This window comes from Gekko japonicus, unplaced genomic scaffold (assembly GCF_001447785.1).
Source record: "Gekko japonicus isolate JY-2015 unplaced genomic scaffold, Gekko_japonicus_V1.1 scaffold2664, whole genome shotgun sequence".
Taxonomy (NCBI): domain Eukaryota; kingdom Metazoa; phylum Chordata; class Lepidosauria; order Squamata; family Gekkonidae; genus Gekko; species Gekko japonicus.
The window spans coordinates 146,900-164,209 of NW_015172625.1; the positions used below are offsets into that span (position 1 = coordinate 146,900).

The 17,310-nt window shown below is 47.7% G+C and overlaps 1 protein-coding gene across 1 annotated transcript in view; it reads right to left on the reverse strand.

Moving 5' to 3' along the window:
- Window positions 1-17,310, reverse strand: part of ADCY8 (adenylate cyclase 8 (brain)) — a 208,884-nt gene that overhangs the window by 126,729 nt on the left and 64,845 nt on the right. The window contains 1 exon segment of the mRNA XM_015421680.1: window positions 10,109-10,258. Coding sequence (XP_015277166.1) covers window positions 10,109-10,258 — 150 coding nt within the window.

Genomic DNA, 17,310 nt, shown 5'->3' on the forward strand with positions numbered 1-17,310 from the left:
TTGCTTATTGGGGAGATGGTTTTACCTTGAAAACACTCTCTGTGTACATAAACTTGGTAGATTTCTGCTGCCACCAGGAATTTAAAATTCCAAATCTCTGTCTTTTGGTAGAATGACCTAGGGTCTGGGCACTTCAGAGGACTATGTGGCCCTGAGGAAGGACTATTCTGATCACTGGGATAAGTTTAAACAAAAAATGATTTATTTAATAAAGAACAAAATAGGTTTCTGGTTATTTTGAACTGTTGCTGAAGAAAGGAACTTGTAAATATAACTGGCAAAGCTTGGCATCACAGTCTCTCAAACTCCAAAACTCCACTCCGACAGGCATAGACACTCAGTCTAATCTCTCATATATATAACCACACAGGCTAAACTCTTTTGTTTTATTCACACAGAACAGACTCAAACTCTCATAGTCGCACAGACTAAACTGTTTGTCCTATTCACACAGAATAGACTCAAAACCTCCCATAGTCACACAGACCATAGTCTCTCTTTCAACTTCACACACGAATCCTCTCAGAGACACCTCTCCTTCCACACTCTCAGTCATCAGGCAATCACATCACACTTGTCTCCCTCCATCACTCTCCTTACACTTTTTTGTAATCATTTTTGTAATCATCTTCAGGGATCCTGGAACACCTCCTCGCTCTGCACTCATCCTATTTTCCAGTCACAAGCAGAGAGCTGAGTTTTCAGTGGACTTTTCTTCTAATCATTGACCCATTTCCACCTATCATCTGGTTGCTTCATCCAACCTATCAGTCAACTGTGGCCCCATTGGCGGATACTTAAATCCACAAATTGGGGTCACGTTGACAGAAGGAAGATTTTTCTCCAAACTTGGGGGAACCAAGTCTGGGCTTGTTCCTTCCTAACAGTGCAGCATAGCACAATCAATGTTTTGCACGTGCATATAACCCAACTAGTTCTAATCCCCCCCCCCCGGTTGTGGTTGCGCTGCTTAGCAGATAGATAAATAGATAGTTAAATCAGTCAGAAATCATATACACCAGTGATAAATAAATGCTGTGATGTGTTTTTTTAAAATCCTATCACTTGTTGTTTGTCTAAGTACTCACTGACATTTACGGCTGCCAATCTGTTTGGATTGACAGCATTTTTGTCCATGCATTTTTTAAAAAACACCTGTTCAGTGGGTGTTCTACTTGTTCATAACTGAACTGAACAGACCCCATTATCGGCTCCCATCTGATTGTCACCATCAAACTCAGTAAGTTCAGCTGTGTAATACAGGAGTCCCCAGGCCTTTTCAGCCTGCAGGCACCTTCAGAATTCTGACACAGTGTGGTGGGTGCAACCACAAAATGACCTAATAGTCCTTAAAAGTACAAGTCTCTCTTCAGATTGATGCGGTCACCAGCTCATGGTGCAGAGAAGAGTTTCTAGAAGACAACTTGCAATAGACGGCATGAGCTCAGGACTAGCTGTAGTGCGAACCAAAGGAGCGGCGACAGCACACCTAGGTTGCTTTGCCGTTTCTTAGGGCTTCATCAGGCCGCTTTTCTTTAGTGATGGAGCTCAATCCAGCTCTGGCAAGATTCAAAATGACATGAAGTCTACAAGTATGTTCCAAGTAGCTAGGAAGCAGGCTCAGGTCACTATTCAACTGGTGCAGTTGTCATTTATGCAGGGTGGCAAAACTATTTGTTATGTGCAGAGGTTGATTTGGGGGAATCGCGGGGGATCGCACATGACGAAGCCCCACCCCCTGCTTCCAGCCCTCATTTAGCCAGGAGGAGGTAGGAGAAGAGGGAGGGTAAGTTGCTTCCTCCCCGCCTCTCCCCACCCCTGCCTGCCTGGGGCTAGGGAGGGCCTTGGCAGGGCTTCCTCACACTCCCGCCGGCCTTGCAGGTCCACCGCTGGGCCCCCAACACTTCCGTTGATGTCAGGGGGTGTGGCCTTATGACACACTTCCAGTGATGTCAGGGGGTGTGGCATATGCTAATGAGTTATGCTAATGAGTTCCCCTAGCTCTTTTTCTACGAAACGACCCCTAGTTATGTGTATTAATTTTGGTTGTAAGCAGACCTTACAGAGAACTTAGAGTAGAACTACACTAGAGTAGAACTACACTATTAGAGTTCTAGTACTACCCTACACTACTAGAGTAGAACTACTCTACTAGAACTACCACTACACTACTAGAGTAGAACTACATTACTACAGTAGAACTAAACTAGAGTAGAACTACACTAGAGTCGTCTCTAGTGTGATTTGTGCAGCGCAACAGATGATTCTGTTTATTTGTTTGTATAACTGCATTCGCTGTATTTCCATTTTTGTGTGTTTGTTAACCACCTGGAGGTTGGCAACCCTACATGTGACATCACTTCCAGAAACACCGGGAAGTGCTGTCATGACATCAAGGGTGCACTCTAGGAGTTCCCGAAAACTCTGCTCCTGTCCCTTTCCTGTGCTACATTCCAAGCCATCCTCAAGGGTCTCCTGACCAAGACAGACAGCTCTGGGTTGGGAAATTCCTGGAGATGTTGAGGGTGGAGCCTGCGGAGATCAGGGTTAGGGAGGGAAGGGATCTTAGCAGGGTTTAATGCCCTAGAATCCACCTTACAAAGCAACCATTTTCTCCCAGGGAAGTGATCTTGGTCATCTGGAGATTGAGCGTAATAGCGGGAGATCTCCAGGTGCCACCTGCAGGTTGGCAATCCTACCCCATGACCCTCAAGATCAGCTTTGGGAAATGCAGACGCCTACAGGGAGAAGAAGAGCCAGTCATCTCCAATACTCCCTCTAAGCGGTGGAGTCTTGTGAGCAAAACCTCTACTTTGTGAGCTCCTGGCATTAAAGTTGTGAGCGAGCGATTTGGCTGCTGCATCAATTAGTTTGCTCTGGAGCCCTCCTTCCTGAGCTAAGACAAAACTGTGTGAGCTAGAGGCTAAAAAACTGTGAGCTCTAGCTCACACGAACTCAGCTTAGAGGGAACACTGGTCATCCCTGTGACCTTTCTCCGTTCGTGATTCAGACAGAATCCAAGCCATACGGCTTATCTCTGCTCATAGGACCCGGCACCAGGGAGGGAAGAAATTGCTATTCCGGCAAGGAGCTGACGGGAAAAGTTCCATGCAAATCGTTAACAAAGTGTGCCCGATATGCCCCTTGCCTTTTTACTCAAAGAAACTGATGCTGAAAAATTATATCTGCGGCATCCAGCAGCAGCCTAGCAGGAAAGGGATAATATTATGCATTTAACAAGGGACAGGATCGAACAGCAGTTGCGCCTGCTTTGAAAACGTTTCTTTAAAAGTCAGAAGAAGGCCAGACAGGGAAAGTAGATCTTCTGATGCTCAGATGTGGGAATGCAATATTTATCCTTTTATGCGGGGAAGCAGTTTTAATCTTGGGCTGCAACGGAGAGAAATCGGGAGGAATAAGAGAATTTCAGACATATCCCTATATTTAAAAAAAGGTCCCCAGTGACTAAGAGCTCTGGTTTCAAATACACATTGGAAAAGTTTGAAGAGTGAGCTGGTTTTAGGCTTGCCAAGTCCCTCCGGCGGGCGGGGAAACCCCCCCCCCACAGGCCCCCTCCCCCCCCCCCGCCGATCGGGGCCCCGAGGGGAACCCCACCCCGACATGCACGTCACTCGGAAGTGACGTGACAACACCGGGCACGCTGGGAGTGGGGCCACGGTCATCCAAGGGAAAACTCTATGGCGCACTCCAGACGCCAGGCGGGAGTCCCCCGCTGCGGATCAAAAACAACTTGGCAACCCTATCTGGTTTCTTTTCTTGCACCTCCCCCACTAACATTGTTAGCCCCCCCCCCGGCCACCAGCAGGGGATGGGGGTAAGGTTTCCATCTCCAGGCTGGGAAATTCCTGGAGATTTTGGGGTGGAGCCTGGAGAGGACAGGGACCTCAGTGGGGGGTACAATGCCCTAGAGTCCACCCTCCAAAGCAGCCATTTTCTCCAGAGGAACTGATCTCTGCAGTCTGGAGATGAGTTGGAATTCCAGAGGCTCCCCAGGTCCCACCTGGAGGCTGGCATCCATATTTCCCACACCCATGAAACTCTTAAGCCCTGTTCACCTATTACAGTGAATACATATGCATCCTGAATGGACATACGTACTTCCGTTTGGAAGAAAAAGTCAGTGAGCTATCACATAGTAAATAAAACTGAGGACCGATACCTTGATAAATGTAGAGGTCCCAATCACACATTCAGCTGCGCATGCACTGAGAATGACTCAGGGCAGAGGCAAACTCATTTGTTACGAGGGCCAGATCTGACATAAGTGTCACCTTGTCGGTCCGGGCCGTGTGTGCCATAAAATGTAATGTCAGGTACTATAGACAGAAACTTTATAAAGGACAGCCGCTGGTGAGCTCCGAGTTGGTGTATCCTCACTGCAAGGCCCCCTGGGATGGGAGGGGGGCACAGAGGAAGACCCACAGAGGTGGACCGGAGAGGCAGCAGTGCAGTGCTGGGCGGATGCCCCCAACGAGGCTTGACTGCTGCAGATGAAGCCACAATGGAGTGGCTCTTCCCACTCCCCCCAGCGCTCCCTCCCTTGCATAAGTTGCTCGCGGGCTGCATAAGATGGCCTGGATGGCCAATCCCGGCCCCTGAGCCTTATGTTTGACACCCCTGACTGAGGGTAACCAGTATCCAGGTGGTGGCTAGAGATCGCTTGGAGTTACAACGAGGGTTGCCAAGTCCCTCCAGGCAGCCGCCGAAGGTGGGGAGGTGAGCTTACTGGAAGCTGGGAGTTGCTTCGTACATTTCAGCAATATATCCACGTGACTTCCAATGTGACCCAGAAGTGACATAGGCATATGGGAGACATTGGAACAATGCAGGGGACATTGGAGCAAGAGCCAGTTTGGTGTAGCGGTTAAGTGCACGGACTCTAACCTGGGAGAACCGGGTTTGATTCCCCACTCCTCCACTTGCACCTGGCTGGATGACCTTGGGCAAGCCATAGTTCTGACGAGAGCTGTCCTTGAAAGGGCAGTTTCTGTCAGAGTTCTCTCAGCCCCACCTGCCTCACAGGGTGTCTGTTGTGGGGAGGGGGAGGGAGAGGAGTTTGTAAGTCACTCTGAGACTCCTTAAGGTAGTGAAGGGTGGGGTATAAATCCAATCTCTTCTCTTCTTCTTCTTCTACTCTGGCATTGGGTAAAAACTCTATGGCAGAATTAGCTTCTACCATAGAATTCTTGTTCAAAAACCAGAGAGTGGCCCCGACATACTCGACCTGCCTATGTAACTTCTGGGTCACGTTGAAGTCATGTAGGCAGATTGCCGAAATGTCGGGTGTTCCTCCCTCAATTTTTGGATAATCCTCCCCATTGCCAGCCAGCTAATCCATCCTAGCGAAGAGATGGGGCCTGGCAATGGGGGCCCCCCACCCTCACCCCTAATTACAACTAGTCTCTAGGTTTCAGAGAAACCCTAGAGAAAATGGCTGATTTGGAAAGCGGGGTCTATGCCATTGTACCCCACTGAGGTCCCTCTGCTCCCCCAAACCTCTCCCTCCCCATGCTACACACCCCAAATCTCCAAATATTTCCCAACTCAAAGCTGGCAAACCTACTCCACCCCCACCCCAAAATCTCCAGGAATTTTCCAACCTAGGGTTGGCAACCCAAAATTACTCAATGCCCGTAGAAAGGGGGGGAAATCAACTGTACACTGTATATGGTTTGTACATGCTTGATTTTTCGTTCTAAATATGTTGAGGAATTCTCATGTTGCATTCGCACTTATCAAGGTACTGGTCTCCAGTTTCATCTATAGTGTGGACACACATATGGTTTACAATTGCCAGGCTTGCCACCAATCGCCAGCCTTTGTGCCAGCATGTTACATCTGGGCAAAAACCAGAAGTGACAATGAGTAGCTCTAGGAATTGTTGGAAACTCTATGGTTTCACCATGTTCCCACCTCCAAACCCTCCCGCTGGTTGCTAGGTTCAGCCTGGCAACTGGTACTGTGCATGCACTCCTTATGTACATTCACTGTAATTTGTGAACACAGCTTTATTGACTGCTAAACCCACTTTCTTCTCTTGACTTCCTGCATCTGCCATGTGAACAACTCACCATTTCAGTGGCGAGACCAGAGAGGGAGAGAGACTCTTAGGGTTGCTATCCCCAATTCCGGGGGCCCTGATCTGCCCATTGGCCAGCTGGCTGATGGGCAGAACCCCCCCCCCCCAAAGAACTCCACAGTGCCCAACATGCTTGGCGCAATGACGTCACCCAGAGGTGACATCATCACACCAGGCACGTCAGACGGGGGATGCACTAGCATTCAGTCCAAAAATCTATGGTCACCATAGAGTTTTTGGCTGAATGCTAGAGTGTCCCCCACAATGTGCTTAGTGCGATGACATCACTTCCGGGTGGAGCATTTCTAGGGCTTTTTACAGTGTGTGTGGAGGTCCCTCAAAGAAACAATACAATCAGGGGTTGCCAATTTGCTTGAGCCTATGTTGGGCTTTTATAATTTTGAGAACAGGAAATGGGCACCACCACAAAATGGCTCCTGTGGAGAGCTGCAGGCAATCAGAAATGGGCTGCCTGTTCCTGAGGCCAATCACAAAATGCTGAGAAGTTGTAAGCCAAGCTTGCAGTTGTTTCTGGACTCTCCTTCTCCAATGAGGTGGACAAAAGCCTTTGCTTTGGGTAAGTGATGCCTTCAGAAGGAAGCTAGTGGGGAACACATTGGCAAGCACCGTGTTGCTGGCAGACAGTATGTTGGGGATCAATGCACTAGAATCTGCTTTAAAAAGAGAGGCTCTTTGAATACCAGCTTTCCTTGGCACAGTCTAGACTAATAAGAACATCAGAAACGCGTTGCTGGATCAGACCAATAGTCCATCTAGTGCAGCATCCAGTCTCACACAGTAGCCAACCAGTTCCTCTGGAGGTCCAACAACAGGGCACAGAGGCCGAGGCCTTCTCCTCATAAGAACACAAGAAGAGCCCTGCTGGATCAGACCAGTGGTCCATCTAGTCCAGCATCTTGTCTCACACAGTGGTCAACCAGTTCTTTTGGAGGGCCAATAATGGCATAGAGGCCAAAGCCTTCCCCTGATGTTGCCTCCTGGCTCTGGGATTCAGAGGATTAGTGCCTCTGAATGTAGAAGTTCCCCTCAGTTACCACAGCGAGTGGCCATTGACAGACTTGTCCTCCATGAATCTATCTATCGAGAGCCAGTTTGGTGTAGTGGTTAAGTGCGTGGACTCTAATCTGAGAGAACCGGGTTTGATTCCCCACTCCTCCACTTGCACCTGGCTGGATGATCTTGGGCAAGTCCTAGTTCTGGCAGAGCTGTTCTCTCAAGGACAGTTCTGGAATGAGCTCTCTCAACCCCACCTGCCTCACAGGGTGTCTGTTGTGGGGAGGGAAGGGAAAGGAGTTTGTAAGCCACTCTGAGACACCTTTGGGTAGTGAAGGGTGGGATACAGGGCTATTTTTGGGCAGGAACACACAGGAACGGAGTTCCGGCTGGCTCCTGAGTTGGCCACGCCCAGCAGGAACTCATTAGCATAATAGGCCACACCCAACAGCAGAAACTCATTAGGATTGGCTACATTAGGGTTGTGTGGCCTAACATGCAAATAAGTTCCTGCTACAAAAAAAGGCCCTGGGTTTTGACAGCAAACAAGGTAAACAGAATAAGAAGCAAAAAGTTGGTGTGGCTGGATGACCACACTTCTGGTAACATGTGGGTGCGGCCTAATATGCTAATGAGTGGTGCTGTCAGGGGTGTGGCCTAATATGCTAATGAGTTTCTACTATTGGGTGTGGCCTATTATGCTAATGAGCTCCTGCTGGGCTTTTTCTACAAAAAAAGCCCTGGTGGGATATAAATCCAATCTCCTCTCCTCCTCCTCTTTCTCCTAATCCCCTGTTCAGGCTGTCTATTCCTGGGGCCATCACTACATCCTTTGGCAGTGAATTCCACGTTTTAATCACTCTCTGTGTAAAGTAGTATTTCCCTTCGTCTGTCCTGAACCAACTGCCCATCAGCTTCATTGGATGCCCCTGAGTTCTAGTATTTTGGGAGATGGAGAAAAAGTTCTCTTTGTCAACTCTCTCCACCCCATGCATAATTCTATAAACCTCTGTCATGTCCCCTCCTTAGTCTCTTTTCTAAGCTGAAAAGCCCCAGACTCTTCAGCCTTTCCTCATACGGAAGGTGCTCCAACCCCCTAATCCAAACTTGACTGTACTTTTTCCAGCTCTGCAGTGTCCTATATGTGAAAGCCCGTTCTCATCAGCGTGGGCTCCCCTCCCGTGCTGGACCAGGGAGCATGTAAACATGGCCTTAAGAGATGTTCTGGCTCAGAATGACTTCCAGTGTCTCCTCCCCAAAACACTTGTTTCAGTTTTGCTTCTCCCTTTTATTTCCGTGCCTCTCTCTGTTTCCTGGCACCAGACTTGTTCCATATTATGTACACATTGTTTCCACGTTGGCGTGGATCCTATCACCCAGCACAGCCAACACTGGCAGCCTTCCGCCAAAAGAAATGCCTCTTCCTCTGGCAGAAGAGCCACTTACGCTTGTAAAAAGGTCCCCAGCTCTGCTGAATGGAGTGGTAGGATACCTGCCGTCGCTCTCGCAATCCATCAGCATTGTGCGACACGCAGATGAATGATGAATTAAAAATGTACAAGGTCTGTAGACGATGCCAGCGAAAAAAAGCAGAGGAACAAAAGCGTTGGCAGCACCGTTAATGAACGGTAGTGGAAAGTTCTGTCAAGTCACAGCCGGTTAACTAACATGCGGAATTCACTGCTGCAGGAGGTGGCGGCGGCTACGAGCATAGACAGACAGCTCCAAGAGGGGATTGGATCAAAATATGGAGAAGAGGTCCACCAGTGGCTCTTAGCCACAAGCCAGGGCTCTTTTTGTAGAAAAAGCCCATCAGGAACTTATTAGCATAATAGGCCACACCCAACAGCAGAAACTCATTAGCATATTAGGCCACACCCCTGACAGCACCACTCATTAGCCCATTAGGCCGCACCCCCATGTTACCAGAAGTGTGGTTATCCAGCCACACCCACCTTTTGCTTCTTATTCTGTTTACCTTGTTTGTTGTCAAAACCCAGGGCTTTTTTGTAGCAGAAACACCTTTGCATGTTAGGCCACACACCCCTAATGTAGCCAATCCTAATGAGTTTCTGCTGTTGGGCATGGCCTATTATGCTAATGCATTCCTATTCCTGCTGGGCGTGGCCAACTTGGGAGCCAGCTGGAACTCCGTTCCTTTGCGTTCCTGCCCAAAAATAGCCCTGGATGGAACTATAGGGCTGCAGTGGCTCAAGTGGTTAAGACGCTGAATTGCAGACCAGAAGGTCGGTAGTTCAGCAGTTCGAGACCCGGGTGCCGCATGATGGAGTGAGCTCCAATCTCTGGTCCCAGCTCCTGCCAACCTAGCAGTTCGAAAGCAAGAAATTGCAAGTACATAAATAGGTACTACTTCGGTGTGAAGGAAAGAGCCTTCCGTGCACTTCGGCGTCTAGTCATGCCAGCCACATGACCATGGAAACGTCTTCAGACAGCACTGGCTCTTCGGCATGGAAATAGAGATGAGCACCGCATCCCTAGAGTCAGATTCAACTGGCTTTTGAGCAAGGGAAACCTTTACCTTTATCCTATAGATGGAACACTGTGTCTGGGGCAGTGTTGCCCTGTGTTCTTGGTGCATGGGGGGGGCAACAGTGGGAGGGGCTTCTAGAATTCTGGCCCCACTGGTGGACCTCCTGATGGCATCTTGGTTTTGGCCACTGTGTGGCACAGAGTGTTGGACTGGGTGGGCCATTGGCCTGACCCAACATTGGCTTCTCTTATGTTCTTAAACTGATGGCAACCCCGTAGGGTTTTCAAGGCAAGAGATGTTCAGAGGTGATTTGCCAATGCCTGCCTCTGCCTAGCAACCCTGGACTGCTTTGGTGGTCCCCCATCCAAGTACTGACCACGGCTGATTCTGCTTAGCTTCCAAGACAGAGTTACCCTGAGCCATCCAGGGGAGGGCAATATGAATGAATAGATTTCTGTAATCTGGTTTGATGTGAAACAGACTCTTATAACTCATCCCCTTACCTGTCTCTGGTTTTCGGTTTCCAGCCTCAGCCGAGCTTCCACACATCTTCGGGTCTCTAGGAAGGCTTGGCGCTGGGCTCGGTCTGATAGGTAGCTAATGAAGATTCCAGCGGTGTTCATGCACATAAATATAACCGCTTGAGCTGCTATCTGAAAGAAACAAGGAGAGGAACCCTAAATCAAATGGCCCACAGGGCAAGCGTACACAGTTACTCCAATCTGCGTCCACAGTGGACGACTAACGTAACTCTGTTCAGGATTTAGTCACCATGGCGAGTAACCCTCAGAGGACCTATTTTCCATGCAGGTTTCTGTTTTGAATGTCCCTTCATGTTCAGGGGTCGTTTACGCCCCCAATGGTCCCGGCTGCCGCCGCCGGCCTTGCAGCTCCACTGCCGAGCCCCATGAGGGAGTGCAAGGAAGCCCCGCGAAGGCCCTCCCTGGCCCCAGGCAGGCAGGGGTGGGGAGAGGCAGGGAGGAAGCAACTTACCCTCCCTCTTCTCCTGCCTCCTCCTGGATGAATGAGGGCTGGAAGCGGGGCGGCCGGAAGCAGGGGGCGGGGCTTCGTCATGTGCCCCGCCCCCTGCACCTCACCCGGGGGAACTGCGATCCCCCGCGATCCCCCCCGAAATGACCTCTGTTCATGTTAATGTTGCCAACTCCAGGTTGGGAAATACCTGGAGATTTTGGAGGTGGAATCTGAGGAGGGCAGGGTTTGGGGAGGGGAAGGACATCAGTTGGATATAATGCCACAGATTCCACCTGCCAAAGCAGCCATTTTCTCCATCTTCTGCCACCTGGAGATCACCTATAAATTCCAGGAGATCTCCAGCCGCCACCTGGAGGTTGGCAAGCATATGTCACACAAAACACTCCATGGAAATAGAACACTTGCACATCAGAGGGAAAAAAGGTTTCCTCAGCTCTCTTTGTTAGTTATGTAATAACTCCACAGTGCTCAGTACCCAAAAAGCAGAACTTTATTCGAGGTAGGCAAGGCCCGGTCTGGACCTTGCATTTGTATATTTATAATAAAGCTTAGCTCAAATATAACGTTTGTTTTATAGACTATAATATCAGTGGATGATGTATGTGTGAGCACAGTTACCATGTGAAAAGTCACTTTATAAGCTAACATCAAACCACACAATATAGGAAGCAGAATGATGTTTTATTTTTGTCACAGTTAAAAAAAAAAAATCAATACAGCATTAATAATGCTTATTTCCATCATGACAATTTGGCTGTTTTTCTTTTCTCTCCCATTCTGTATTTTCAGATAACACCCCCTGGCCAGGATTGCTGTGTATTGTTTATTTTCTGGATGTGTTTCTAAAAACTATGTTATACATTATTGTCCACTGAGGAAGGCCTTTGAGGCCGAAACGCACCTGGTCTTGTGTTGATTTATGTATCATTAACTTTGTATGGGAAAATATGACAGTTTATGGCCCCGTTCACACAGAGAAGTTGCCGCGCTAAAGATACGAATGTCAGGCAGATTTTCGCGATCACACCACAACATCTGGGCCAACCCGTGGCATCCCACCAAAGTTGCGCAGTAAAAAACCTACCTTGGAAAGTGCACTAGTATCCAGGAAACGCGGGGCAGGGGCGGGCGTCTGGTCGCGGGAGCGCTAGTATCCCATGGCATCTGCCGCCCGTCCACATCCCATCACAAACCAGATGTTTCTCGTAAGCACATGCGCACAAACACGTAACTGAAAGCAGTGCTGCTCCACGGAACTGCACATGCGCACAAATGCAAAACGCTTGCCGCGCCACTTCTTTGCCCCGCTCCAGCATCACCGTGTGATTGCCAGCTAACAGCCTAAGTGCGAAGCCTCGGGGACCGTGTGATCGGGCTACCATGCTTTGTTTTGCTATACCCCCCCCCCCCCCCCCCCGTGTTATCTGGCCCGTGTGACCGGGGCCAATGTAAAGCTTATTCTTGATGACTCTTCATGTAGCCTACTATTCAAACCTTATGTTTTTACTTATATTATTGTGTACACTCCAGAATATTTATTTATTATTTATTTATTTTTCAAATTTATATTCCGCCCCACAAACGGGCTCAGGGTGGAGCACAACAATTGGGCCATTCGGCAATACAAAAACACAATAATAGGTTGTTCATTCAAACACTAAAACAAGGAATTTAAAAACAAATTGCACCACATATTTGCACAGTCTCCAATGCTGGTGTAGCTGGATTCTAAATTTGTTTCATCCGGGCTGCGTAGATATAAGAATAAATATATTTCTTTTGATACGAATTTTATTTGCTGTAGCTCGACCCTTGAAGCATTCTCTGGGCCCTGCTGGTCCATTACCAGCCCCAGCCAGCCAGCAACCAACAACACAAGCGGACAGTGAAACAAAAGCAAAGGCTTTTCCCTCAAGGGATCATGTTAAAATAACTATACCATAAAATAAGGGGATGTCAACAAATTTGCAACTGCCCACTAAATAATAAGTTGTGCTATTTTTCCTGTTTTCAGGGAGTTTTCAGTGGAAGAAGCAGGGGTCATTTCCTGCAGGACCGCACAGGAGCGGAACTCCGGCAGTAAAGAGCCCAGGGGGTGGGCACATGCAACAAGCCCCACCCCCTGCTCCCAGCAGCCCTCAGTCAGAGCAAGAAGCAGCCAAGTAAGCTGCAGAACCTCCCCTGCCCTCCAGTCCAAAACAGTCCAGTGGCACCTTTAAGACCAAGTTTTATTCAGGTACAAGCTCTCCCTCCTCTGCGAGGGCAGATCTGCACGTTCCCCCCCCCCAATAGCTAGCAATCCAAAACAGTCCAGTGGAGCCTGAGCGGTGGGTGTTGCCTTCTGACACACTTCGGTGATGTCAGGGGGTGTGGCACATGCGAATAAGTTACGCTAATGAGTTATGCTAATGAGCTCCTGCACCTCTTTTTCTACGAAATGACCCCTGGAAAGAAGGCATCCCCAAATGAGTGGTGCAGTCCATTCCATTACCTCCAGTCTCTGCTGCATCATTCAGAGTGAAACTGGCCTGTTTTTCTACACGGAAAGTAAGCTTAGATGTACAAAGAAAGTGAGTAGTAGCATTGTCAAGTCTCCTGCTAGGGTTGCCAGGTCCCTCCTGGCAACTGATGGCGGATGGAGACGACTTACCAGGAGCGGGAGGGGGGCCCAAGCTACAAAAGCAGCGACGTGGTGATGTCACTTCCGGCATGTACCAAAAGTGACACCATTGCGACATAACTTCTGTCGTATCCGGAAGTGACATCATCATGTTGTGACATCCCAGCAACTCTCTGGTATTTGGGCAAAAGCTCTATGGTAAGAATGGCTTCTACCATAGAGTTTTTACCCAAATACCAGACTGTCACCTGGATGTCATTGATGCGATGATGTCACTTTCAGTACACAATGGAAGGAATGCCACCACATTGCCAGCAATGTAGCCTGGGCCTCCGTTATGCTCTTGGTAAGTCCCCCAACCATCCAGATGATCGGAAACGGGGTGAGGCCCAGGAGCGGGGGACGCCCCACCTGCAGTGGGGATGGCAATGCCATCTCCTGTGATGGCAGGAAACCTCCCGCTGCCACCCCCTACTGCCTACCACTTCTTTGTCTACTAGCGGGCAAAAAAATAAAATTTAAAAATCATTGTCAGCCTAACAGCATTCTGTCATTTCCAGGAAAACCTAGAACTGGAGTTTCCAGTGATTCCTAGACAGGCACAACATCACTTCCAGGTTTCCTCTGGAAGTGATGTAACACCGTCACGCTCTCCAGGCTCTCGGTCACTTGGCAACCACTGGCTAGCAAACCTAGTGAGTCCAGAAGCATTTTCATATATATATATATATATAAGGAACTAAAGCCCATCTGCAACTGGGTCTAGATTTTCCTGGCATAGTGATACATGGCTACAGCCAAACAATAATTATGAAAACTCCAAAATAGCTTAACAATGAGCTTTATTAACGTAGTTATTTAATGAAAACACTAACCCTATAAAACCCAGAAGTTTGTGATAAGCCTCTTCATACTTTGCTTATTTTAAAATGTAACTTAAAATATTTTCAAGGTTACAGCTAAAGATGTTTGTTTAACTGTGACAAGCAACAGAGGTGCACACCAGATAGTAATGTGGCAAAATAGCATTTTGCTAAGTTTTTTTAAATGTCTGTCCCACACACACACACACACACACACACACACACACACACACACATATGCATACACATACACACTTAATGTGGCTGAACTATGGAATTGTGTCAAAGCGCTATTCCTTCTCTGTCAGTCACACGGGTTGTTCTTGCATATATTAGGGAATCCAAGTGAAGTCCTTCCAGTAAACCAGTCTTATTGCCAGACTATAAATCTCTCTCTCTTTAGAATCACTTTCACCATTGTTCCCCTGCTAGCATTGTTCATAGTGTTTACAGATTCTTGTCTGAAACACTGAAAAATCGATCCCACCCCCCCATTCCTTGGGCACAGGAATTCTTAATCCAGTTAACAATCCACCTCTCCAAATCCACTGAACATTTCCTCATCTCTGTTTCTGTGATGGACAACTTCTGCCCACAATATAAAACATTGAGCTATGCCATTTATGAAGCACTTAACTATCTGAGTAATTATTTGGGTAATTCCATCTCAAGCACTCCTGTTTATTGATACAGCAAAGAACAGCATCAGTTCTACTTTGATAAAGCTTTACAGTGAAACGAGATAAGATCGTAGTTAGCGCCCCGTTTCAAGACCGTTGGAACCGTTGCATCTGCTCACTCATTGGAATTTTCTTACGTCATCTTCCTTATCAAATATTTGTGAAATCATTCTTTGTGCATGTCTTGTATATGCCATACGGATTCTCACTGAATGTTTCGGACATTAGGCACCCACCTGTTCATTGTGGAATTATTCCATTTGTGATATGGTTTGATGAATTTCTACAAGAGCTTAATAATACCAATATTTTCATATTTTCCTTCCTGCACTGTTTGTTTTCTTTTGGTCCTTGATCATTGCAGTTACTGTGCTTTGTTGGACTTTGCTAGGCCCCAGCAGAGGAGGCTGGTGGGGCCAGCAGGGATCCTGGGGGGCACCTGGAGTTCTCCAGCTAGTACAGTGGACCTCCAGATGACCAAGATGACCAGTGAAGTTGATGCGCAGTAGGCTCAGGATGGAGCTTTGACTCTGGATTTGACTCTAGCTGTTCTACAGTGTTCCCTCTAAGCTGAGTTAGTATGAGCTAGCTCACAGTTTTTTAGCGTCCAGCTCACACATTTTTGTCTCAGCTCAGGAAGGATGGCTCCCGAGCAAACTAATTGATGCAGCAGCCAAATTGCTCGCTTGCAACTTTAATGCCAGGAGCTCACAAAGTTGAATTTTTGCTCACAAGTCTCCACAGCTTAGAGGGAGCATCGCTGCAGACCGACACAGATATCCTCTGAAACCACCACTGAAATATACAATGCTCCCCCTCCGTCTAGAGGATGGAAAAATGTGGGAGTTGGGGGCATTCAACTCTTGCTGAACCACAGATGATATTTGCAAAAGCTGAGTCACCGGGCTGGAGTCAGGAATGGTTAGAAGCATAATTAGTCATCTCTATCTGTATCTGTATGTGTGTTTGTGTGTGTGTGTGTATCAGAGCTTCTTTTGAAACAAGCAATGGCACGTCACGGAAGAGCTAAAGAAGACCTTGTACACTTCAATTGGTGTTTGTCATTTTTATTTTTGTTATCGACATTAGATTATTATTGTTTTTTTCTTTGAAGTCACATTTCACACTTAAATTTTCTCCCCTTTGGTTTATTTCTGACTCTGTTCCTGTGACAGCTCCCATTCCCCTGATTTGTTCTCAAGCTGTGCTCAGAGAGGGACACATTTTGCCATTGGATGCAAGTACAGGAAAGCCACAGTCATCGTTGTCAACCAGAAAGACGCAAGTCGCCAGTCTGTATGGAGTCAAAACAAGGCTTGAAGGGTTTTTTTTGGGGGGGGGGGTGATACCTGGGGATATTTCAGAGTCAAAGGGAGTCCAGGTGGATTTTTACTGGTCAAGGATTTTGTCATTCCACCAAGACCCTAAGGGAGAAATGCTTACTTATTTAGTAGAATATTTTATCACGTCTTTCTCCTGGTCATGCTCAAGGCAGTTTACAAATGCAGATGTGAGTCACACGGAATTAAAATATTAAAATATCACAGCCAGTTTGGCGTAGTGGTTAAGTGCGCAGACACTAATCTGGGAGAACAGGGTTTGATTCCCCACTCCTCCATTAGCACCTCCTGGGTGACCTTGGGCAAGCCATAGTTCTGGCACAGCTGTTCTTGAAAAAGAGCAGTTTCTGTCAGAGCTCTCTCAGCCCCACCTGCCTCACAGGGTGTCTGTTGTGGGGAGGGAAGGGGAAGGAGTTTGTAAGCCACTGTGAGACTCCCTTGGGTAGTGAAGGGCGGGGTATAAATCCAATCTCCTCCTCCTCCTCCTCCTCCTCCTCCTCCTCCTCCTCTTCTTCTTCTTCTCTACTCTGTAATTGAGGACGATTGTAGATGTACGATTCAGATGATTCTACAATTGTAGTTTATGTTTTATGTCTCTATGTCTGTGAGTTTATTAATTGAATTTTTTTAAAAAAAATGTTAAGATTCAATAAAATAAAATCAAAACCCTTTCCAAAATACAAGACATCTCTGTCGTATGTGTTTATTTGCCCAAACTTTTCTGAGCCAATTTCTAACAGAGTATAATGACTTCAAAAGTGGTAATTCTTGCCCTGTCCTGGATAGCCCAGGCAAGTCCCATCTCGGAAGCGAACCAGGGTCAACTCTGGCAAGTACTTGGATGGGAGACCTCCTTGGAATACCAGCAGTCGGGAGGTGGGGGCAGGCTTTATGCAGCCACCTCTATGAATATCCTCCAGGCCGCCAGTACGGGGTCAGTCAACTCTGGCTTCCAGGTGCAAACACGCTCACACGCACACACACATGTACCCATGAAAAATGGGGGGGAAAGAAAGTGGTAATTCTTCTCCCCTGTATGTGAGTAGAAAGTGCCATCATTAAGAAGTCTATGGCCAGGGCTATTTTTGGGCAGGAACACACAGGAACGGAGTTCTGGCTGGCTACCAAGTTGGCCACACCCACTACAGCCAAAACCTCTGCACATGCATGGTTACAGAGGGAAGGCCTGGAGAGCAAACCCCCCCCCCC